The sequence below is a fragment of the Typopeltis vanoorti genome, chromosome 6 (genome assembly GCF_054136105.1).
Source record: "Typopeltis vanoorti isolate ZY-2024b chromosome 6, IOZ_Tvanoo_1.0, whole genome shotgun sequence".
Taxonomy (NCBI): Eukaryota; Metazoa; Arthropoda; class Arachnida; order Uropygi; family Thelyphonidae; genus Typopeltis; species Typopeltis vanoorti.
In genome coordinates this window covers 161,170,960-161,197,740 of record NC_143554.1, presented here as the reverse complement: position 1 = coordinate 161,197,740, position 26,781 = coordinate 161,170,960, and the positions used below count along the sequence as shown (strand labels likewise).

The 26,781-nt window shown below is 36.9% G+C and overlaps 1 protein-coding gene across 4 annotated transcripts in view; it reads right to left on the bottom strand.

Moving 5' to 3' along the window:
- The window catches only part of LOC150106171 (uncharacterized), a 338,533-nt gene that overhangs the window by 199,161 nt on the left and 112,591 nt on the right, over positions 1 to 26,781 (bottom strand). For 3 of the 4 annotated variants that reach the window (XM_090393901.1, XM_090393900.1, XM_090393903.1), the window contains exons 2-3: positions 16,925 to 17,013; positions 3,714 to 3,820 (exon numbers count right to left, since the gene is read on the bottom strand). In XM_090393901.1, the coding sequence (XP_090250027.1) occupies positions 3,714 to 3,757 (44 nt within the window). In that variant the 5' untranslated portion in view covers positions 3,758 to 3,820; positions 16,925 to 17,013. The remainder of the gene's footprint in view (positions 1 to 3,713; positions 3,821 to 16,924; positions 17,014 to 26,781) is intronic. The other variant, XM_090393902.1, reaches the window with a different exon arrangement.

The following is a 26,781-nucleotide window of genomic DNA, read 5'->3' as shown; positions in this document are numbered from 1 at the left end:
CAATTTTTCTTAGAAACTTCAATTGTTATTATTATTAATGCTACCATTATTATTCTGGACCTCCATTGCAGTCGTAACTCTTTGTGAGATTATGGAGACTACTACCATGTCAAATGTAATAAGGTGAGGTGTACACACAAACAGAGAAACAAGTTACATTGTTATTCAAACAGTATGCCAAAGTATCACTCATTTGGTCAAATATTACTCTACTGGCCTGGCCTCTGAAAAAAACAAAAAAAAGCAACATCCCTGTTTTATGCAGACAGATATCAAATTCACATTAACCTTTATGGTAGCTTAATCAGTATTTAAAAATAAGTTTGAAGTAATACAGTACTAATTAGAAAGACCTACTAGAAAAAAAAATTATGTAGGTCCAATGTGTGGCATCCATATTGTTGAAATTTTTAGGCAATTACTGTTAGATTACAGTGGTCAATAGTATTTCAGAGGCTTCTCTAAATTTGCACTCAAGGTTTTGGCATGATATAAGCAACAGGTTCCTTTCCAGTCAATTCTAAATAGAGCATCCCAGGCATTATCAGAAAGACCAGATTTACCATAGTAATTAAATTTAATGTCATTTGTGATATTTTTCCAGCAGGCAAACCGGCCTTGAGAACTCATTACTACAGGACATAGGATACACCAGAGCATAAGACTGACCATCTTATCCTGTGAACGGTTTGAGGTCCAATGATTAATAAACCCTCGACACCACAAGATAAAAGAGGGTATAAAGAAGATGAGATGTGATATTTTTCGAGGGAGGAATCATGCATCCAATTTCACTTATATGAAGAAAGTTAACAGGTTTACTGAATATGATACACTCTAGGGTGGGACAAGGAAGGTGAGGAATACTTAGAGTTCAGTACGTTCTTTAAACTCTGCAGAAAGTTTAAAGGAAGCATTAATGTTGCATTTGTGTAGTATTCTGTTTTTCTGATAATCCTTTAACATATAGAATGGTTACTGTTTTATTGTAATATTTTATTAAATGGAATCCTTAAAACTTTAGATAAAAAGGTGGAATTAATATTCTTTCTGTGAAACTTCATCTGAAAAACATTCTTTCATCAAAAAAGTCTAACAGTTATGGTATCTTTACATCTTCAAATACAGAAAAAATAACTTTCATTTTGATCCCTTTCTGCATGGCTGACACTTGCAACACATTTCAAGCAGAATTTAGTTAGGTAATAAGAGTGTGAGGATGACTAGATTTTTTGCTTGAAAACTGCTGAATAAGTAAAATGTGTTGCAAGAGTCAGCTGTCAGTACTTGTCAATGAGTTTAAGGAAAGGTATAATAGATATAGTGTGGACAGTTGGGCTTGGTCAATGAATCTCTGGACTCCATAGAGGTACATATGCAATAAAAATAATTCTCATCTGAGTTATCCTTCTCACCATGAGTATACTGACTGATTTCTTCCTTGTAACACTCTTTTCCATTTCCCACTAACATGGAAAATGTTAAGCGGCCATTTCTGTTACTTTTTTTATGACATGGAATTGCTTCAAGTTAACTCCTAAGCTTGTTATAATAATAACCTGCTCTGTAGTTCTAGGTATACTCCTTAAATGAAAATTTCCCACTTAGTGAATACCCAGATCACGAGTGCATGATCACTCTCCCCAAATGGAGGCAATATGGCTAACATGGTTAAACACAAATCATCTGATACAATCACCAGATCCAGTGCTTCAAAACCACAATCCTTCATCACATGCTGTTTCAAGTAATGATTACCTCTTTCCAGTTTATTCCTATATAGTCAAAATCTTCCTTAATAATCATTACTCACACTGTAATCTTCTTCTTCTTCTTCTGCAGCTTCTCCCACTTAAGTGGGGTCACTGTTTGTTATGAGTCTCCTCCACACCTTCCTGTCTTGGGCTGTCACCACATCCAAGTTCTTCATCTTCAAGTCCTCTTCTACCAGCTCCCTCCATCTCTTCTTTGGCCGCCCACGCTTCCGCCTTCCTTGCACATCCATCTGCATGACCCTTCTTCCCACGTATTCGTCCTCCCTCCTCATCACATGACCAAACCATCTCAACCTTGCCTCCTGTATTTTCGCTCCTAAGTTCGTAACTTTCACTGTTCCCCTGACATAGTCATTTCTCAGATGATCCTTTCTGGTCACACCGCACATCCACCTAAGCATTCTCATCTCTGCTACTTCCATCCTGCTGATGTTATTTTTCCCCAGGGCCACAGTTTCTATAGCATATGTCATAGCTGGCCTCACTACTGTCCTATAAATTTTGCCTTTCAGATTGATCGGCACCCTCTTATCACATAACACTCCAGCCATCTCCCTCCAGTTCCTCCAACCTGCTTGTATCCTGCATCCCACTTCCTTCTCACCTCCTCCATCTTCTTCCACTGTCGAACCTAAGTATCTAAAGTCTCTCACCTTCCTGATGACATTTCCTTCCAGCTCCAGGTCTGTCTCCTGGCCACCGCCCACTGCGCAACACATATACTCTGTCTTACTTCTGCTCAGTCTCATACCTCTCTCTTCCAGTACTTTTCTCCATCTTTCCAGTTTAGTTTCCGCTTCTTCTCTTGTATCTACACACAGCAAGATGTCATCTGCATACAACATTGTCCAAGGTGCATCTTCTCTCACCTCCTCTGTTACCACCTCCATCACAATATTAATCTACACATCAACAAATTAACACTGTGTTAATTTGTTGATGTGTACAGTCAATATTTGAAAATGTTGATATATACATTATCAACATTTTCAGCAGCAAATGACTGTATACTGTCTTGATGACTATTTCACCCTACCTAGATTATCTTAAATGCACTTCCTCTCACATCTCTGACTACCTACAGGAATTAACTGGCCCTCAGGAGAGTAAAAGATGCAATTTGTGTTAGTTTATTACTCAGAGCAAATACTTCAGCATCTCTTCAAGCTTAAATGAAATGATGTTAGAAAAAGAGTCATTTGTGAATACTGAAGTTCTCGTGGAAAATGACCAAGGAAATGACAGAGAAAGAAGTCAGGATATTAGCATTATATGGAGAACAATAAAGACTGCAAATGAATACAGCAAAGTTTGACAATGAAATTTTGACCAAGAGCAATAAGATTTTTTGATTTGCAAAGTTCTTTCATTACAGAAGAGAGGCTCATACAATGTTGAGGTGAATACTCATGGACACAGCCAAGGAAGTACCCAGTCTCCTGGGTATGTATGGTCTCAATAGTATTTTCTGCATATCGCTATGCTCTGATCTCACTGAGAATAATCAAGTAGCATAACTGGTAGCAGGATTATTTAGATGAGGTCATTTGTGTTACTGTTAGGTTTGGTTCCATAGTACCACCTAATGGCTGGCCTTAAGTACTGTGCTGCTGTATCTCACACAAATGGAAGAGGCATAAACTTCCAGTTAATTATTGTATTATGAATGTCCATGAAAGACATCTGCACTGTACATAAGAAAAAAGGAAAACAAACTGAACAAAACAAGTCAACAACCACTTCAGGCTTCAATGCAAGGTGGAAGCATTTTACTAGAAAAATGTGTCGTACCAGCAATACAAATGGAGTTCATATAATTTTTATTTCTAAATACAAGGCTATATATTATGCCAATTTATTTATAATTTTTTTTTTTTTTTTTTAAATAAAGTAGAATCAAAATGAAATTAAAAATATTTGTACAATTATCAAACTTACGTGACATCTTTAGTTTGGTAACATCCTTGAAGAATACGTATCATCAGCTCTCTGAGCAGATCACTTCCTTCTGGTGATCCATCTATAATCAGGGCTTCTTCTAGTTCCTAAAAGAAAATCATTTCATAGGTGAAACCAGTACTACCAACACGATTTAATTTTTAAAAATTAAAACCACCATTTTCAATAAAACATTGGTTACAGCTTTTGTTTCCTAAGGAGCATATAGAATTATTATTATTATTATTCAGGCCTCCATGGAGTCAAAAGACTCATCGTGAGAGGTCCTTTCTAAGAAACACAAGTCTATCAAGACTCATCGAGAGAGGTCCCTCCTAGGAAACACAAAGCCTATCATACCACTCCTTAAAAGCATTGACCGTTCTCGCTCCCACCACTCCAATTAGGCAATGCATTCCATGGTTCAACCACCCTCCATGCAAAAGAAACCACTCCTCACCCTCTTTCTCACAGTTTCTTTTCACAACTTCCAGGGATGGCCTCTTGTCATGACTCCTTTCTGCTGTTCAACCAAGCGAAAGAACTCCCCAGTGTTAACCCTGTAACCACCTCTCAACAGTGTGAAAGTCTCAATCATATCACCTCTCCTTCTATCCACCAAACTCTGTAGTCCACACTCCTTCAGCCAATCCTCATAACTAACATTGTACAGTCCTGAAATGTTATCCGCCTTTGTACCCTTTGTTATCCGCCTCTGTACCCTTTCCACAGTTAATTTATCCCCTTCAAATCCTGGGGACCAGATCTGAGAACAATAGTCTAAGTGTGATTTGATCAGAGCCTTATACAATAGAATGATAACCCTTTTATCTCTGTAGGTCAGTGTCCTTCTCATTATTGCAGCAATTCTCTCCGTTACCTTCACTACCTTTATAATATGTCCCCTAAATTTCAGGTTTCTATCACTCATCAACCCCAGATCTTTTGTCTCCCCTACTTTCTCCAGTATAGCTTCTCCCATAGCATATGCAGCATCCCATTGATGTATCCCAAACCTCAAGAACTTACATTTTGCTGCATTAAACCTACCCCCCATTCATTTGCCCATCTGTCTAGCTTATTCAAATCCTATTGCAGGGCTACCACATCTGCACTATTACTAATAACCCTTCCCAGCTTCGCATCATCCGCAAACAACTGAATATCCCCTTGCAATCCACAGACAATGTCATTGATATAAAGGTTAAACAACATAAGTCCCAGTACTGTACTGAGCCCTGTGGAACCCCACTTGTAACCTTCTGCCTCTTTGCTATTGCTCCACCATACACAACTCTCCGATACGTATCGGACAGCAAATCCCGAATCTAGTTGACCAATCTCACATCCAGACCCATGTGCTGCAACTTGAATAGCAGCTTATCATGTGGCACCCTGTCAAATGCCTTTGCTAAGTCTAGAAAAATGGCAGTATATGCCTTTCCCTCATCTAATGCTTTTGTAACTTTATTATAAAAGGCTAGCATATTGCTAAAACAAGAGCATCTCTTCACAAATCCATGTTGACTCTCACAGATAATATTACCCTCATCTGCCCAATACTGTATACGGTCCCTCACTACTTTCTCCAAGATTTTACTAACTACTGATGACACACAAACTGGCCTATAATTAGACACTTCCAGTCTGCTACCACCCATATGCAATGGCACTATCTTACCTTCCTTCCATACCATGGGCAACTTTCTCGCAGCCAGACTCACTGAAAAGCCAGGTCAAAGGCACTGTGAGTTCCCTAGCACATTCTCTCAAAACTTGTGGTGAAATACCATCCAGTCCCATAGCTTTACTGACATCCAGAGTACTCAGTATTTGAAACACACACTCCTCCTGATGGAGATGTACTATGCTTGCAGAGCAATTATAAAGTTCCATGATATATTGAGAATTAGGTAACACAATAGTTCTAAAAATTGTCTATTATGAAATAGTGGGCTTTAAAAATGTTAAGAATTTTTCTATTAAGATAAATTTTTAGAAACTATCTTAATTCTTTGCCACGGCTAAGCCTTTTTTTTTTTATTAACAAAAATTAAACACTAGATGGTGCAGATGAAACCCACATTCTACAAATATGTGTAAGTGGACAAAAATAGTATTTGGAAAATATTTAGTAAAATAAAGAGCCAAAGGCTTTGGTTTGCTAAGAAAAAACAAAAAATCACTTCAGTTCTGAAGAGTGGAGACAAGGCAAGAAGAGGTTAAAAAAAAAAAAAAAAAAAGGGGGGATGAAATGCTTGGAAAAAGAATTTTAAAAAAATCTGTGGTGCTGTATTTTTACTATCAGCCCCACACATTGCAAAACCTATATTACACCAGTGTTGTGGGTGGGCAGGTGGTCAATAAGGAAGCTACTGATGTGTTTTTGAACAGCTGGAGGTTATATTCCTAAATGATAACTGTGTTCAGACTCTATCAAAGAAGGTAAATAGAAAGAAAAGATGGAAAAGAAATTGGTTCAGTATGTTTGGAACCAAACTGTAAATAGATGTTGAACAGCAGGTGCTCATGTCTTTACAGGTTTAAGGGAAAGTGGAAAAATAGCAGTAGCCAGTTCAATAGCCTAGCACCCAAGAAAAACCTATAAGAGAGGGATAAGGCAGATATAAGACATCTGTGATAAAGTGGCTGGAGTGAACCTGTGAAAATAGTGAAATCACTAACTGGATAAAAAAAAATGTATTTTAGAGAGGTTCTTAGGTACACCACCCCCCCATATGCAAGAACAATATTCCAGAGTAGGGAGAACAGGTATTTATACAGTGTTAGAAATGGTGAGAGGAAGTGAAGTGTAGTCTTTCTTGTGAAAAAAGAGACAGGCTTGTGTTTTTTGTGGCATTGAAGTTGACAATGTTGTCCTTATCCAATTTAAATATTGTAAATGGTAATCAGTGTTTAAGACAATGATTATGGAAGATCTTAAGGATTGATGGGTAGTGGCCCTTTCCATATAATGCATAGTATTATGGGAAGGGCTATAATGTAATAACTCTTAGCATTATCCATCCTCTGTCCCAATCAAACATATGAGAAATTTCAGAATGCATGGTATATTAGTACTATGCATAAGGCAGAGATCATGAAAGCTTTTGAGGCTCAAGAAGCTGCAAAGGCCAGAGGTAAACATCACACCAAGAATGACATTTGGTTTTGTCTGGTATTAGCAAGGAATCAAGTCATAATTGTTACTTATACATTGGACAATATTTTCAACATTTGGTATACATAAAGACAGGAGAGCTTTAACATCTTCTATAATCAGTGTCTTAAATGTTGTCTCACATGAGGAGTGGTGACCATTTCATAATGCATTATACACATCCTTCAAATGTGTACTTTCCATTATGGGATATCAAGGCAATTGATGTGAAGTCATTAGCCTCTATATACAAGTAACCTAGTCATGAAGATATTTATGAAGGTATTTCTCATGCAAAATGTTGCTTACACTTGAATAAAGGATTAAAGAAAAAAATTTCTTGACAACATTAATTTAAAGCTTGACATATTTGAGCACTGCAAGGCATGTTAAATGAACAAGAAGAATAGAGTGACTTATCAGCAAAACTATAGATCCAGCTTGAAATTAATGAGAGATCATTTACATACAGGAGAAAGGAAAGTATTAGAACAGAACCCTGGGGCAATCCTGTATTGGTAGATAAATCTGAAGAGAGAAAGCTGGATAACATGACATGGAGTGAATAAGAAAACGTAAAGCCAAATTGGTGAGCCTAGATGAACCAAATGGACAATGTATCTGCTGACCTACAGGATATGAGGTGGAATCCTACCTTGGCAAAGATGTCGATATAAGTCACTAAGTGGTAGTTGATTGTCGTTGATAGTATTGTAATTAACTCTGCCTGTAATGTTTTTTTGTCAATTCATTAAATTTAATAGATACAAAGAAGATTTTCTTTTTCCTTACGAAACTGTCAAATTTATCCCGAACACCCTGTGTATGTATATATATATATATATATATATATATATATATATATACACATATATATATATATATATATACACACACACACACACACACACACACACACGTGCTGAGGTTGATTTACTCAGTTGTTAAACATATTTTTTAAAAGAATTGAATGACATAAACCGAGAGTAAAGGAAAAAGGTTTAATGGTATCACACGACTAGTTTGGGAATTTTACAGCCATCTTCAGGTGTTTTCATAAAAGAAAAAAAAAAAAAACATTGAACAGCACAGGAAAGTAACTATACATATTTAACATGAAAACGTTGTAGTTAACGCATTCAAAGCAGTTCCATTGTTGGGCGAGTGTGTGTGTGTGTATAGCATCTCGTGAGCGCCAGTATGTGATCACAGCAGAATGACAGTCTGGGAGATTGTAGCGTAAATTATTATTTAAATGTACAGGATTGAGGACGATTTCTCTAGATTGTACAATTTTTCTCTCCAATTCGTCATGGCAATGGAAAATGTTGTTAGATCTATCCCAAAGGATTGTATGACTGGATAAAGCACTGGCACGTATTCTCCTGTAAGTGATGTTCCTCCTGTGCTCCTCCATATGCAATTCAATAGACTTATCCGTCTGGCCAAAGTAAGGAATGTCGCAGTCACACCGGGATAGTTTAGGTCGTGGTGACTAGGCTTTGGACGGCTCACTAGAGAGCAGATCTTAGGAAGCGGAGTGAATAAAGTTCTAATGTTATATTTTTTGAGAACCTTGGCTAATTTTTGAGACTGAGCTTATGTATGGTATAGATATATTGCCTTTAACATTATTCATTTCTTCAGTATGGCAACTAGGAGGATTAAAAAAGGTATTTTTAGTAATGTTTTGAGAATAAGCATTCAGTCTGAAAGTAGATCTAAGAAAATTGATTTCTTTATGAAGTTAATCTGGGTCATCAAGAAGGGAGCAAGCTCTATGTCCCAAAGTAGAAATAATTCCAAGTTTCTGAGGAGGGAAATGATGGGACTGACTATGGAGATATCTATTGGTGTGTGGGTTTTCTGTACATTGAAATTTTAAGTTTTTCAGAAGAATGGATCAGTTTCACGTACAGGAAAGGCAGGGAACCATTAGTTTCAAACTCAGCCATGAATTGGATATTCGGGTGTTGACTATTGAGATGTTCAAGGAAATCCAGGAGAGAATTATGTTCATGGCTCCCAATGAGGAAAGTGTCATCCACATATCGTTTCCAAATTCTAGATGCTAAGGAATAGGAAGAGATATCTTTAACTTCAAAATCCTCCATATAAATGTTGGCAAGTACAGGAGATAAAGGATTACCCATTGCTAGACCATGATTTTGCTTATAGATGGTGTCCTGAAATCTAAAGTATCCAGATTTGATGCAATGAGTAAGTAATGCTAACATTTTTTTTGATAACTTATCTTTGAGTAGTGTCAGGACTTTGTCTGTAGGAACATTTATAAACAAGGATACTATGTCAAAGCTAGCCATAATGTCATTTTCTTGAACAGTAATATTTTTAATGTATGATACAAAAATCTGCAGAGTGGTTAATAAAAGATGAAGACTTGCCAGAAAAACATTTAAGGTATTTTGCAAGATATTTTGAAAGGTTGTATGTTGGTGAATCAATGCCCTCAACAATGGGACCAAGTGGGGTATTTTCCTTGTGGATCTTGGGAACTCCATATATACGTGGCATGAGCGGATGGAGAGAGCGAAGAGAAAGGCGAATGTTTCTAGGCAGTTCAGAAGTTGTTTTTAATAAATTGTTGGTACGATTTTGAAGTTCACGAGTGGGATCTCTCTCAAGAATTGAGTAAGTGTCACTGTGGTAATTCAAGCATCTTATTTTTATAATTTTCAAAGTTATGCACAACTGTGACATTGCTTTTATCTGTGGGAAGGATCAGTATATTTCTGTTATTTTTTAAACTCTTAAGAGCCTGTCGTTCTGATGAAGAGATGTTATCTGTGGCTGGTTTAGCATTGTTAATGATAAAGATCGATTCATTATGAAGAAGTTTTGCATCTTGTGAAGGGAGGAAGGAAGCAGCCTTTTCTATCTTGGTGAGGAGTGATTCTCTTGGGATAGATTTTGGAAAAAGAATAAAATTTAAACCCTTGCTGAGGATACTTTTTTCTGCATCGGAAAGGATGTGAGATGATTTATTAATTACAACTTTATCAGGGTTGATGAGGGGTTTCGAGAAGTTCAGGTTATTTTGTAATCTTTTTAGTGCTTCAAATTTCCTAATAAGTTTTAATTTGTTATTTTGGATTTGGACTGCTTGAGACTATGCATACTAAAGAGATGCCAACTTTCATTGTCTAGAGATTCTTCAAGTATTTGACATAATGTACTTTTTTTGGTAAACAAAAAAGCGAGAGTACATTTTGTGTCGAATATTCTTTCAGCAAGAAGGTTTAGATTTGCTTTGTGATAGATTCTTTTGGCACGTTCCGAAGTAATATTCTCTTTAAAAGATATAAACTTAGGAAAGACTGCATGAAATTTACAGCCTTTCAGAAAGACTAACCTGTTGATGTTCAGTCCTAATCTTCTTCAGTGTTTTGTTGAAGTTTCTTTTATTATTATTAAGAGAGCCTCATCATGAAGGCTATAGATGTACTGAGGTTGATTTACTCAGTTGTTAAACATATTTTTTAAAAGAATTGAATGGCATAAACCAAGAGCAAAGGAAAAATGTTTAATGGTATCACACACGACTAGTTTCTGCTTTTACAGCCTTCTTCAGGTGTTTTCATAAAAGAAAAGAAAAACATTAAACATTTCGTATCAACAATTTATTAAAAACAACTTCTGAACTGTCTAGAAACATTCACCTTTCTCTTCGCTGCTCATGCCACGCATATATGTAGTTCCCAAACTCCGCAAGGAAAATACCCCACTTCGTCCCATTGTTGAGGGCATCGATTCACCAACATACAACCTTTCAAAATATCTCGCAAAATACCTTAAATGTTTTTCTGGCAAGTCTTCATCTTTTATTAAAAACTCTGCGGATTTTTGTATCATACATTAAAGATATTACTGTTCAAGAAAATGACATCATGGCTAGCTTTGACATAGTATCCTTGTTTATAAATGTTCCTATAGACGAAGTCCTGACACTACTCAAAGATAAGTTATCAAAAAGAATGTTAGCATTACTTACTCATTGCATCAAGTCTGGATACTTTAGATTTCAGGACACCATCTATAAGCAAAATTGTGGTCTAGCAATGGGTAATCCTTTATCTCCTGTACTTGCCAACATTTATCTGGAGGATTTTGAAGTTAAAAGCTATCTCTTCCTATTCCTTAGCATCTAGAATTTGGAAACGATATGTGGATGACACTTTCCTCATTGGGAGCCATGAACATAATCCTCTCCTGGATTTCCTTGAATATCTCAATAGTCAACACCCGAATATCCAATTCACGGCCGAGCTTGAAACTAATGGTTCCCTGCCTTTCCTGTATGTGAAACTGACCCGTTCTTCTGAAAAACTTAAAATTTCAATGTACAGAAAACCTACACACACCAATAGATATCTCCATAGTCAGTCCCATCATTTCCCTCCTCAGAAACTTGGAATTATTTCTACTTTGGGACATAGAGCTTGCTCCCTTCTTGATGACCCAGATTAACTTCATAAAGAAATCAATTTTCTTAGATCTACTTTCAGACTGAATGGTTATTCTCAAAATTTTACTAAGAAATACCCTTTTAATTCTCCTAGTCGCCATACTGAAGAAATGAATAATGTTAAAGGCAATATATCTATACCATACATAAGCTCAGTCTCTCAAAAATTAGCCAAGGTTCTCAAAAAATATGTTATATTTTTTGAGAACCTTGGCTAATTTTTGAGAGACTGATAATTTTTGGCTAATTTTTGATAGAAAATAAAATATAAAAATATAGAACTTTATTCACTCCGCTTCCTAAGATCCACTCTCTAGTCAGCCGTCCAAAGCCTAGCCATCACAACCTAAAACATCCCAGTGTATACAAGATATGGTGTGACTGCGACATTCCTTACTTTGGCCAGACAGATAAGTCTATTGAATTGCATATGGAGGAGCACAGGAGGGATATCACTTACAAGAGAACACGTGCCAGTGCTTTATCCAGCCATTTCCTTTTTTTCTGATGATTCTGATGATCAAAACCACAGTCATACAATCCTTTGGGATAGATCTAACAACATTTTCCTTTTCCATGACGAAATGGAGAGAAAAATTGTACAATCTAGAGAAATCATCCTCAATCCTGTACATTTAAATAATAATTTACACTACAATCTCCCAGACTGTCATTTTGCTGTAATCACATACTGGCGCTCACAAGATGCTATACACACGCACTCACCCAACAATGGAACAACTTTGAATACGTTAACTACAACGTTTTCACGTTAAATATGTATAGTAACTTTCCTGTGCTGTTCACAGTTTTTTTTATCTTCAATGTTTTTTCTTTTCTTTCATGAAAACACCTGAAGGAGGCTGTAAAAAGCAAACTAGTCGTGTGATACCATTAAACCTTTTTCCTTTATTCTTGGTTTATGTCATTCAATTCTTAAAAAAAAAATATATATATATATATATATATATATTTATGAAGAATTAAATGACTAGAACCGAGATTTAAGTAAAAAGATTTTAATATAAACACACTACTAGTTTCGGCCTGTAACAGCCTTCTTCAGGTGACATAAAAGAAAAAACACTAAACATTGAGGGTTAAAAGACTATGAACAACACAGACAGTCTTTATACATAATTAGCATGAAAACGTTGTAGTTGTGTTTGAAGCTGTTCTTTCATTTGTTGCATTGTTGGGAGAGTGTGTGTTTGCTGCATCACGTGAACGCCAGTACATTATTACAGCTGAATGACTATCTGGGAGGTTGTAGCTTAAGTTGTTATTTAGATGAACAGGATTGAAGATGATTTCTCTAGATTCCACAATTTTTCTCTCTATTTCGTCACTGCAAACAGAAGATGTTAGTAGATTTTTACCAGCAGACTTTATGACTTTGGTTATCATCATTAGGATTAGCCGAGAAAAGGATATGACTTGATAATGCACTCGCTCGCTGTCTCTTGTAAGTAATGTCTCTCATGTGTTCTTCCATACGCATTTCGACAGATTTGTCTGTCTGCCCGAAATAAGGAATATCGCAGTCGCATAATATTTCGGGCAGACAGACAAATCTGTCGAAATGCATATGGAAGAACACATGAGAGACATTACTTACAAGAGACAGCGAGCGAGTGCATTATCAAGTCATATCCTTTTCTCGGCTAATCCTAATGATGATAACCAAAGTCACAAAGTCTGCTGGGAAAAATCTACTAACATCTTCCGTTGCAGTGACGAAATAGAGAGAAAAATTGTGGAATCTAGAGAAATCATCTTCAATCCTGTTCATCTAAATAACAACTTAAGCTACAACCTCCCAGATAGTCATTCAGCTGTAATAATGTACTGGCGTTCACGTGATGCAGCAAACATGCACTCTCCCAACAATGCAACAAACGAAAGAACAGCTTCAAATACAACTACAACGTTTTAATGCTAATTATGTATAAAGACTGTCTGTGTTGGTCATAGTCTTTTAACCCTCAATGTTTAGTGTTTTTTCTTTTATAATGTCACCTGAAGAAGGCTGTTACAGGCCGAAACTAGTAGTGTGTTTATATTAAAACCTTTTTACTTAAATCTCGGTTCTAGTCATTTAATTCTTCATAAAAATATATATGTTAACCGAGTCATATACACACACATATATATGGTGAGGTGAAGTCAATAACTTTTTTTTTTTGAACAGGGGAGGATCATCAGAACTAGAATACTTCATGTCGCACATGATATTCTGACAAATATCATGTGCAACTTTTTAAAGAAATTAATTACTAGTTTCATGCACCATTTGATTTTTGCTTAAATAAGAACCAAAATGGTATACACAGATTTTTGAATTAACCCAACCTTGATGGACCTGTGATTTTAGTCAGGATTTCTCCATGACTGCAGGTCGTAAAGGGTCCAGCTATTCCTGTCTTGGGCTTATCTTCTCCATTTTCTTCTGACTTTCTTAATCATTGGGTCTCCCCACCTAGTCTTCCAGGTTTCCCTTTGGTATCTCTCGAATATCAGTTTAACTCAACAATAAGCATTGTTAATTCACAAATGTCTCTGTGTATATTATTATTACATAACACCTCCAGGGAATCCAAAGACTCATCGAGGGAGGGCACCTACTCTACAACTCTGTGTCCATCACTCAAATTCACCAACTACAATCATTATTTACACAACGCCATCTACCGCTCATCATCACCACTAGTATTTTCACAGACAATCACAAACATCCATGCTCATGGTAGGATTAGAACCTGCAGCCTTTTGGCTGGAGAGCAGATACGCTGACCACTCAGCCAACATAACTTTTTTCTATTTGGTTTTTATCCGAGGACGTACAAGAAAATGGTGTGTGAGAAACCAGTAATTAAATAATTTCTTAAAAAGGTTGAACATCATATTCAGACACAAAAGCATGGAAACTTCAAGTCACAGTAACCTTAACTTATTAGGACTTCATATCTAGGTTATTCAAGATTCTTAAATCTTCCTGATAAATCCACAGAAGGCATAATTTCAGGTATGGTTTGAGGTGATTTGCATTGGTCACATACATGTTTAGCTTTGTCTTTAGCTATTTACAGAGGTGCCATCTGAATGAGAGGAAAAGCATGATTATAAGTTATTGCTTATTAAACTTTTCAAGGAATCAAGAAACAACTGCCACTTACCTATTAAATAAATTTAACATTTGCAGATCAATAGATTGGAAATGGCAGTTTGATCATTTTAAAGTGGAAAGTCCTAGAAGTCGTCCCACTTGACTCCTTTGTAATACAAAAGGACATGTAGTTGAATCCTGCCATGAGCATGGATGTTTGTGATTGTCTGTGAAGAAAGAGTATTCTCTAGGAGAGAAAACTTGTACAAGATTATAGTCTGGAATACCATGACTTCTACAGTATACCTGGCAGGAAAAGTGTCCAAAAAAAATTCTACAGTATTGGGTGAATAGAAAGTTCTCTGGTATTCTAGTTGGTGGATGAAAATTAGCATTTTAGCAAATTCCATTGACTCAGCGTTGTCAATGGAATTTGAAAAAAGGAAGTCTGGACTCCTTTGTAGATGTTATGGCAATATCTACAAAGGTCCAGGAGCTCACTGCAGGGGAGAGTGCTTTACACCACACATCCCAAATAAAGATGATTTCTCTATTGGTAGCCACAGGAAATCAAGTTAAATGGATAGAAAGTTTGAAACATCAAAGATTTGGGGAGCAGCAAGACAGCAGATGAAAAGTTCCAGAAAAGAGCAAGGAAACATTAAGGCGGGGGGGGAGTAACTAGGGAATCAAAATTTGGCATTCTCTGGCATGGAATATCTAACTGTAAAAATGCACAGCTGCCACCATTGTGGTGAAAGAAACCAAAACAACCAAGTATGGTATAGACAGGAGGTACCATTCTCATGTGTATTCTACCTACTTTTGTGTAGGTAAAAGATTGCTCATGCACAAACACACGATACAGTATTAGTGCTGTGGATAAGATAAGAGCTAGATAACCTGGAAACTCTTCTCTAGAAACCAAACTACTTTATCAAGCCACTTCATGCTTCTAAGAAGTATGGTAGTAGCCTAACATCAGGGGACCATCTGATGAGCAAGAATCTTCTAAAGATTTTTTTTTGCAAAAATCCACACCCATGGTAAGATTCAAACCTCCAGCATATTGGTTGTAGAACGAATTGTTGTATCTGCTACTTGAAGTTTACACAAAAATCGAATCTGGATATCTGCAAATGGTCATACACATTTATATTTTGCAGTTAACTCAGAAATTGGCAAAAAAGGCATGGAAGTTTTTTGTTTTTTTTTGGAAAGAGTTTTTTACTGTAATTTAAGTTTTTAACTATAGTGACATTATTTTTTTTATGATGATCTTGGAGAAATTAATGTTTGGATATGCAGTAAAAGGAGACACCTTATCACTCATACACACGCACAGATAATCCGATATCCTTACCATAATGCAGCAAGAGTGTGGCATCAAGGCTCAACAGTACCCCATATTCAGAATTCCTCTAGGAACAGTCTAGCAGGAGGATTATTCACAACTAACTGGGGAAGTCTATGTATTAACATGAAATTTGATCCACATACTATTTGACTGTCGACCTATGGGACCATTTCATTCAAATGAAAATGGTTCTAAATCTCCAAAGGATTTGGCATAGCCTTGAAGGGTATCACTCACATTACACATAGAAGAGGGAAGATTAAAGTCACACCCTATCATGAACTGAATAAAGGTCAAGAGGAAATGTCAGTTATTGCCTTTTGCAAGACGATTACCCAAGAACTGGCCACATTACCACAAGAAAGCAGGCTTAATAACTGATCTCAGGAGGCTATATTGAACTTCACCGGCTCATTAAATGTTATCCTAATCTATTTAGTTCAGGACAATGAAGCTTTTCCATTATATTTATGAACCATGAGAATTCTTCAAATACTAATTCTCTAATTAGTTTGATCTACCACAATACCTCTTAGATCCTTTGGCAACTTGCCTTATTAGGCATTTGCTATGAAACGATGGATTTCTTTCTTAATATTTGTGAGATATGATTCAAGGTGCCAGTAAAATGTCCATTGCAAGTTGGCAATGAGCCAACCAAATGGCTGAGTGGTAACCTCTCTGCTCTTCAACCAATAGGTTATAGTTTCAAATTCCAGCATGCCTTGACATGTATAATATATGAATTTCTTTTTGTGGTATAAGACTACCCCTCTACTTAAGACCAATATTATAAGATTACTGTAGGTCGAATGTAGCTTAAAAAATATCTGTTTTTTGCTCACAATGGGAGGGGGGGAAAGAAGTTGGATTACCTAACTTGTATTCTGTCCACATTATTAAAATATGCTACGATTACTAACCATTTTTTTTTTTAAATCACATACACACACAAAATTACACAGGCAGTCTAGAAAGAATTATACTGAAGCATTTCAAAGCAAATTTTATAAAACTACAAAATTAAAAAATATTAAAAAACAAAATTAAATATTTAAAAAAAAATAGTAAATAGCATAGGAGTAAAAAAAAAAAAAACTACCTCAATATCAAATTCCACAAGGTTAAATGCTACTCGAAAAATGGAACAAAACTGAGCAATATTTGGCACTTCCCACCACTTTTGTAACTCTGAAAAAAAATAAAAATTATTCTGCATAACTTTTGAAGAAATACAAAATGTGAGGCCTGTAAAGGTATAAGCTTCATCTCTACTGGTAACATCCACACAAACTGGAATAAGCAGTTGGTCAACACTTCTAGCAAATGAATTAATCTAAGTTTCAAACTTATAACATGGCTATTTCAGTTTAGATGGACAGCATGTATGTGCTCCAATGAACAAGCTCTGGATTTAGATTCTACTGTTGACAAACATTTGTGTTGTCTTATGTGAAAGATAAATTTCATTGCTAACAAGAGATCACCTGTTTATTGGAAAACTGAAGTAGCTTGAAAAAGTTCCATAAAATGTTTGATATCTAGAGCAGTGTTTCTGGATAAACTAATCCTTAAACTGCACGTGGTCTTGATACAGTAGGTTAGTGTTTCATTGGTAAGTTGGATATCGAAAAAAAAAAAAAAAAGGTAAGAGATAATACAACCTGATTTAAGTTGTAGATGGATGTGATAGTCTCCAAGGAACAGTTCTTCCATATACAGGGTGTTCGGGATAAATTTGACAGTTTCGTAAGGAAAAAGAAAATCTTCTTTGTATCTATTAAATTTAATGAATTGACAAAAAAACATTACAGGCAGAGTTAATTACAATACTATCAACAAGATTTACTCAAAATAACCACCATTAGCATCGATCACAGCTTCAATTCTGCTTCGGAACCTCGAACAAGCTGATGCTACAGTCTCCCTGGGAAGGGCCGCAAAAACTGTTTTAATTTTATCCATTAACTGGGCTTTTGTATTACTGGAAGTGCGATTGGTGTCTTTTTCAACTGCGCCCCATACAAAATAATCCATGGGGTTAAGGTCTGGGGAGTTTGGAGGCCAAACATTTGGACTGGTGAAGTCGTAGAAATTTTCAGACAACCATTTTTGACTTTTCCCAGAGGTGTGGCAAGGGGCAGAATCCTGCTGCCATACATACGGCCTACCATTGGCTACCCTTGTTATCCAGGGCTTGACTACAGTTAGCAACTCCACGAACAAAGCCCGAATTCCAATGCCAGGGTTCTTCAACACCTGTTCCTGCAGATTTGCGAGGAATTCTGCTGTACGAACGCAATCAGATCGTCTGCTAGGGATCTTTCTTCTTGCTACATCCTCGTAGTCACCATTGCAAGTCTCTAGTTCATGCCTGATTGTTTTTACTGTATTCAGGGAGCATTGGGCAGCAGTCGTAATATCCTTATTTTGATGGCGGGCACGAATCATCATGATACAAGTTATTCTCTTCCATGATTCAGGTGGGTTCCAGCTATCCATCCTTTCTGACATCTTGTATATGAATGAAGAAGGGTCCAAACTTTTAAATGAAGAGAAGTGTGTGTTAATACATGTAACTTACGGAAAAATATAATTAATTATAAATATGTCAAATTTATCCCGAACACCCTGTACATAAGAGTCAGTTTCCTATACAATTCACCAACTGATTACTAACCTCATTTGCAACTGATATTACATGCAGTAGATTAGTAAATGCCTTTGCAGAATCTAGAAACATCACAGGTATATGGTGTCAATGGGGCATTATATCAAACAATACTTAGTCTTTATTTAAGTTGTAAGTCAGCAGTTAGAATTGATGAAAGTACAGGAAGATGGTTTAATGTTAAATCTGATGTCAGACAAGGATGTACATTATCCCCTCTGTTATTCATTATCTATCTGGATCACATTATGAAGGAAAGTGGTATTAAACATGATATCAAAATTGGAGATGTTAATGTTGGCTTTGCTTTATGCGGACGATGTTATACTTATCAATAAATCTGCTACGTCTGCAAGATTTCTCGACTAAATTGAATAACTGTTGTAATAGATATGGTATGAAGGTTAGCAATAAAAAGACAAAGACAATGAAAATAGGCAGAATCGTTGAAAATATCAACTGCATTGTGAACGGAGAACCTGTGGAACAAGTAAAACATTTCCCCTACTTAGGCACGATTTTGAGTGAAGATGGTAAATTAAATATGGAAATAGACAACAGAATCAATAAAGCTGGTATAGTAGGAAGTCAATTGAATAAATTCATATGGAATAAGAGAGAAATTAGTCGGAACACTAAATTAGCTGTATACAAGACAGTGTTCAAACCAGTTTTAACTTATGAATCTGAGCTGGGTCAGAAGTAAAACACTTGACCAAAGTCTAGAGACCACAGATATGAGTCCTGAGAAAGATTAGAGGCGTGAACAGATGGCATCAATGGCAATATCATATTAAAAATGAGGATATTAGGAAAGAACTTGACATTGTCAGCATCCAGGAATGCGTTAGCAGAACTAATCTCAGGTGGTATGGTCATTTAAACAGAATGGGTCAGGAAAGATTGGCAAAACAAGTGTTCTCTGCCAGGTTGGCAGGAAAATGACCCAGAGGAAGACCAAGATATAGGTGGATTGATACGGTACAAAGTGTCTTAGACAACAGAAATATAACATCTAATAATATTGGAGTCTTGACAAGTAACAGACTGATCTGGAGGAAAATTGTAGATAGGAAGTTAGTAATGACATAAATTTTTCATGTAGTACTATCATATTCTGTACACCCCTTGAGGGTACATGGCAGGAATTTGATGATGATGATGGAGAAACATCACAACATACATCTTCTCCCTTATCCACCAATGTAGTGACTTTCCCCCATCTAGATTAGTAGTTATTACAGCAATGTTCAAGGGATACTTGTGTCATTATGATGAGAACAGTCTACATGTAGACATAAGGATAAATGAAACAATTAAAATATAAATACAAAAGGAAATTAAAAAATAAATAAATAAAAAAACTTCGCTGCCAAATATTCCGACCTGAAAATAACAGGTCAATGGCAAGCAGGCTAGCAAGTACAAAGCAGAACGTTAATAGTGGATTATTTAAAAAACAATGCAAGCCCTATGAGAGTATACTGAATAATGCAATGTGGGCAAGATGTAGCAACTGATATAAAATAATAAAAACTACTGATGTCTGATGACAAATTTTTGGCAAGGAGAGGGAGAGCTGTAGCAATTCAAATTAGGACAATGCATAGAAGGGCTTTGGCACTCTCCTTAAATAAACTTTCAAACTTGAAGTGATATTGGTGGAATAGGCATGTTCTAGACTAAATTTCTGATTTCTTATTAATAATGTAAGACTGGTGTTCTTATAATCTTATTGCATAACTAAGTCTTCATCTTGACTGTTAAACTCAAATTGGTAACTCACTCTTTCAATAAAAAATTCTTCAGATTTCCTAGTTAAGGTGAAGAATTTATCCCTTTAACACTGACTTAATGGTGAACTTCGATATTGAATCTTTAGTTACCAGTGTCCTACTTGACATTGGTATATAAAGAATTTTAAAACAGGCCCATTCCACCAATGTCACTTCAAGTTTGCTTTTACATGCCACACAAGGTAAATTCCCTAATCTAGTCAACTTATTTGACAGTGTTAACCACTTGAGTTATTTTTATCTGCCAAAACAAACTTCAGACAGAAGATACCTTGATGGTATGCTAAATTTCTCTTGCAAACTTATCCTTTAATCCTTTTCTCCTCAATACAGCCTCAACAAACTTCATTTCACACACACACGAGATAAAACAACTTATAGCACTGTGATGTGCTATAAGCTGTGTGAGGTAGGGTTGAGGGAGAAGAAACCTGCTGACATTTGTCTTGAAAAGCTATAGGTTGAAATTGTTGGGAAACATTATTATTATCCTAAGACCCCACGGAGTCAAAGACTCATCTAGGAGATTCCCCACAGCTCATCATACTTTGCCTTAAAACACATTCCAGTTTCACTCTCAGGCAAGGCATTAAAATCATTCCTAACTCCGAATACAAAAACCTGCTTCTCACTCCTTTGTTCACACCCTCCTTATACAGCTTCCAGAAATGACCTCTTGTTCCCTCCCAAATCTACCACCATTTTATGAAAAACCTCTTCAACACTGACCGTACAACAACTCCTTAACAACTTGCACATCTATCATATCAATCCTCTTCCTCCAATCCACCGGCCTCTGTAAATTGCATCTTCAACCTTTCCTTATATTCAACATTCCAGAGATCAGAAACTACCTTAGTCAATTGCCTCTGGACCAGTTCAAACATCTTTGTCCTTTTGAAAACCAAGTGACCAAATCTGTGCACAGTAGTCCATATGTGGCTTAATCAAGGCCTTTTACAATGGAACAAGAATTTCCTCACTTCAAGTCAGTGTCATCTGCATTATTCCCAGAATTGATTATGTTGTCCTCACAATTTTGGCGATGTGTCCTAAATTTAGATCCTTATCCACCACCAAGTTCTCTTATTTCCTCCATTGCCAACAACATATCTCCATGAAGTGTAAATTCTACACTGCATCTTTGTTTCCCAAATTTTAGAACCTCACATTTCGCAACAATGAACTAGCATCTCCACTTCCATACCCATTCACTCAATCTATTCGGGTCTTTTTGTCAGGCCAAAACTTCTGCTCTACTCCTTATAGTTCATCCCGATTTTGCATAATCTGCAAACAACCAAATATCCCCATCTAAATCTTCCCCAATATCATTAACATACAAGTTAAAGAGCAATGGTCCTAAAACAGATCCCCGGGGCTCACCACTACTGACTTTCCTCCTCTAAGATACTGCTCCTCCATACGCAACTTATTGATACCTATCAGAGAGCTAATCTCCATTCCAATGCACTAGTCTAATATCCAGTCCCATCTGCTCTAACTTGAGTATCGACTCATCGTGCTGTAATCTATCCAAAGTCTAAGTATACCACTGTGTATCCATCTCCCACATCCAATGCTGCTGTCACCTTATTATAAAATTAAGAAGATTACTAAAGCATGACCTTCCTTTAGCAAATTCATGTTCTCCATCAAAGATAATATCACTGTTGTCGACTCAATTCTGGATCCTGGTTCTCAACAACCTTTCCAACAACTAACCACATCAACTGACACAGATAGACCTATAACTTAATGCCTGTCACCTCCCGTATGAAGCAGCACATTCTTCTCTTCCTTCCGCTCCTTTGGAACTTTACCAAATACAAGACTTATATTAAACAAATATGTAAAAACAAATGTCAACTCATTGGCACATTCCTGACCAAAATATGTGGTGATATATTATCAAGTCCCACAGAATTATTAACAAAGTTTGCTCAAATCCCTATATACCTCTTGCTTACTCATGGTCAGCTTTTCCTCATCATCCAATGCTCTCAAATTCTCTATGATGTTACATTCACAAGAATCAGACTGCTCAACTATATATTCTGCAATCTTGTTTCTATACCATTTTCTCCAATCAATGTAATTCTTCCATAATCTTCTTTTTTTTTGCTGGCTACATATCAAAAGAGCTCCCTAGGATTATTATTATTATTATTATTTTTTTTTTGGCATCATTAGCTAACTGCTGCTCACCGTTCTTTGTAATCCTCAGGAATTGATTATTACCACTCCTCTTATGTTGTCTCCATAATACCTTTTTCCCCTGTAATGCATGCTTAATCTCTTTATTCATCCATTTCACACCTACCTTATTTAACCTTCTGACCCTTGGAATACATTTAGACAATGCTTCTACTAGATATTCAGAGAACATCACTCAAGCAGCATTGATCTCCTTTCCAGCTAACTCCTCATTCCATGCTACACCTACAAATTGTCTCCTGAGCTTCTCATAATCACAAGCCTTGTAGTTCCACATATACCCTTTCCTAACAGAAGTCCTCACACTGCTGGCAACTACCCAGGTAATCACTTCATGGTTACACTCACCAACTAGAGGATGATTTGAAACTTCACTTATAATAGCATCATCTGATGAGATGATCAAATCCTCATGTGCCTTCTGTTACATATTGCCTGAGGTAGTTGTCCCACAAAAACTCAAGAAATCTCATTTTCAAATCACCCTTTTATTATTTGCTTGGCTAATTTGATTATATATTTCATGGTCACTACCATCCACATTATCAGGTCCATAACAACACCTAACTAAGTATTTGATTCTATTCACCTCTTATCTCACACCATACTGCCTCAAAACCACTGCCACTATTTCCCTCTTGCATCTCTACCTTCATAGGGAAGGCTGTTTCATAGAGCAAAGATAGATGGAATAATTGAGGAAGAGGCAAGGCAGGTACAATGAGTTTACAGTTATACTGTAAAGCATAGGTGGCCAACAGCAGGCCTGCGGCCCGTGCAGGATAAAAACTATATTAAATTATATGTATTATAAATTTAGCTATTAATTTCGACCGCAGATTTTCTGATTGACATATTAGTTATATTCATTATTCCTGATGACGGAAACACTTTATATTCTCAACAGGGAATCAAAATTGCTTTAAAAAGATTACTCAATTTATAAAATCTACTGCTTCTCTGTGCGAGTTGTAGTAGTGGGAGTGGTAGATTTCTATGCGCTCCAGAGTAATGCATCATTGAAAGTCACTTGCTCTGATCTGGTTACAGTGATCAGTTTCAAGTAGCAAAATGATTTAACAAATATAGTACGTCAATACATATAACTATTGCCTTGAAAAAATGCAGTTTATTTTTATTTAAGTTCTGTCTAAAAGTGAAGCTACCACTCATCATATATTGGCCCTCGTATAGAATGATGTTGGCCACGCCTGCTGTAAAGGGATGTGGGACAGCTACTGCTCTTGTTTTAATATGCCTAACAGCAAGTGGAAAAATTATGTTTGCCAATTCACTAGAGCATGGAAGTATCTGTAGGACACAAAGCTGAAACATTGCACCTGTGAGATAGAGATTGAAGTGAGCCTGTGAGGGGTGGTGCACCTAAAATTCTTGATGCTGTCCAGAGGAGAGTAATTGCTCATCTCTGCATCAAGAATTTTAAGGTTTTAGGTGCACCACCCCAAATGTGTGAAGATTATTCTAAGGATGGGTGGATTTGGGATTTATACAAGATTAGTAGCTGGGTGGGTGTAAAAAAAGCTTCTTGAGCAGAAATAAATGCCTAGTTTTTTAGAAGCTGAGAAAGCTATTGATGTGTTTGTGCCAAGAGAGGTTTGAGGTAAATGTTAGTCCTATGAGAGCTGTTCATCCTGTAGGGTGATGTGCATATTACTGAGGATGAGGGAAGGTGAACTGAGATCCCCTTTTGTGAGAGCATAAGAGGATGGTATGGAGATAAGGGTTTTAGACACTAGTTGCAGATTTTGATGTAAAGGATGTCTGGGAACTACATGGTCTGGCGATGAATGGAGAGGGCTATCATCAGCAAAGCTCCAAATAGGATTTTTAGTAATTCAGAGTAGGTCATTTATGTATAAGAGAAAGAGGGTAGGTGAGAGAACATGGTCCTGGCACACTTACATTGGTAGCAAATGCTCAAAGAGTGGGTACCATCCACCGTGATATGCAATGAACGAGAGAGAAAGCTGACTATCCGTTTACAGAAGAAGGCAATTTCCAAAGTAAGCCTTGATGCCAAACAAGATCGAAAGCCTTGGAAATGTCAAGGGCACAAGCATGTGCTTCTCCAAACCTTTCCATGGCACGTGACAAGTGGTGTGTGATGTCAGCTAAGATAAGCTATGGATCTAGATTGGCAGAATCCATAATGGTAGTTGCTGATTAACTGGTAAGCTTCTAGGTAATGAAGAAGCTGGTCCCATCAGAAGGACACTTTACCAGCCTTTCTAGCAAAAAAAAATAAATAAAATAATCAATCTAAATCCTTGAATAAATTTTACCCTGGAAGTGGGAAAGGACAATAAAACTGGCATTCTTAAATACTTCACTCTCCTGCACTCCTCCAGGCAAACTACCTCTGTCTGCCATATATACCTACCATCACTGGTCACTTAAGCAACAGTCTGCTCTTTTTTAAAAATTGGAATCATGAAAACTACTGCTTGGAGATATATACTGTATGTTCTAAACCCACAGGATCTCGATCAAGAACTTCTTTACATCCAACGCATTATACAAATGAAATACTTCTCCGGGTTCCTAGAAGCCTGTTTCCAACAATCCTGAAACAGTACGGAGAGTTCTAATTCCATATATTTCCAAACCGTCACATATTTACCATATTGTAAATATGTGATCAGTATTAGGAACAAGAAGGAAGAGTTTTTGGCCATGGTTGGCACTTCCAAACCACAGGTTATTGGTATTAGTGAATCATGGCTGACTATAGATATAGCTAGTGGGATTGAATGTGATGGGTATAGTGTGTTCAGGAACGACAGGGAGAATAAAATGGGGGGGAGTATTGTTGATGATAGCTGATGAGCTACAGCCAAGGAGAATAGAAGTTGAATTGCAGGATAGAGTAAAGAGCATATTTGATGTGAGATTGTGGCTAGCAGAACTAAATATACAATTGGGTGCCGATATAGACCAGGTGATGGAAAGGATGGTGGTGACAGTATGCACAAGAAAATAGAAGAAATGAGTGGAAGGAGGGTAATTATTATGGGAGATTTCAACTATGGTCGCATTGATTGGAGTGAGGAGAAGACACACGGGAGGAAGGAATTGGATTTTATGCAGTTATTAAGGGATAACATTCTGCAACAGCATGTAATGGAAAATACTAGGGGTCAGAGAGTGCTTGACCTAGTAATTACATCTAAGGATTTGGCTGACAAATATGACCACATTGCCACCGATTGGTGAGAGTGATCATAGGGTCTTGACTTGGGAGGTGGCTAAAGGTGTGGAATTTTCAATTAAGACAGGGTACATGTGGAATTATCGGGCTGGAAAGTATAACAAGTGTAGGAGTTTGATTGGTTCAGTGCCATGGCATGTATAACTGCAAGGAATAGAAGTTGATAGTGCATGGAAGGCAGTTAAGAAGTGTTTGCATGAAGCAATGGCTGACTGTATACCTAAAGTCCGAATAATAAATCAAGTAGGGGTTAAATGGATGAATAACACCATTAAGCTTGAGCTGCAAAAAAAGAAACAACTATGGAGGGAATTTAAGGAGAAAGGTGACCGGCAGGCACATGAACGGTATAAAGCGCAGGCCCGAAGGGTAATGAGTGTGGTAAGAAAAGCAAAAAAGGATTACGAAAGAACACTGGCCATGCAAGCTAAAGAGAATCCTAAACAGTTTTTTAGATATGTAGCAAGTAAAAGGAAAAATGTACATGGCAGAATGATTTTAAAGAATGCTGGTGGTAGGGATGTAACTGAATCAGTTGATATAGTTGATTTACTGAGTGAGCACTTTGCGAGTATATATCATCCAGGTAGTGACATTGCAGAAACAAATAAACCAGTAGATTATACGGGAATTGTGGTGAATGAAGTGGAGGTGAGTAGTCTATTGCATAACCTCAATGTCAATACATCCGTGGGATTGGATGGTATACCAGCTCGTGTCGTACGAGAAGCAGCTAAAGAATTGTCAGTACCCTTGACCATTTTGTTTAATTTGAGTCTCGGGTCTGGGTTAGTCCCGAGGGAGTGGAAAGAGGGGAAAATAGTTACACTGCAAAAAGGTGGTAAGACTGCTGTTGTAAATTACCGACCGATTAGCATATCAGGAATCATTGTCGAGGTCTTAGAGAAATTAGTCAAGAAAAGAATACAGGATTGGATAGATGAAAATGGGATATTGTATGGGGGACAACATGGTTTTGTGAAGGGTAGATCATGCCTCAGTAACTTGCTCACGTTTTATAACACAGTGACGGCTGAACTGGATAG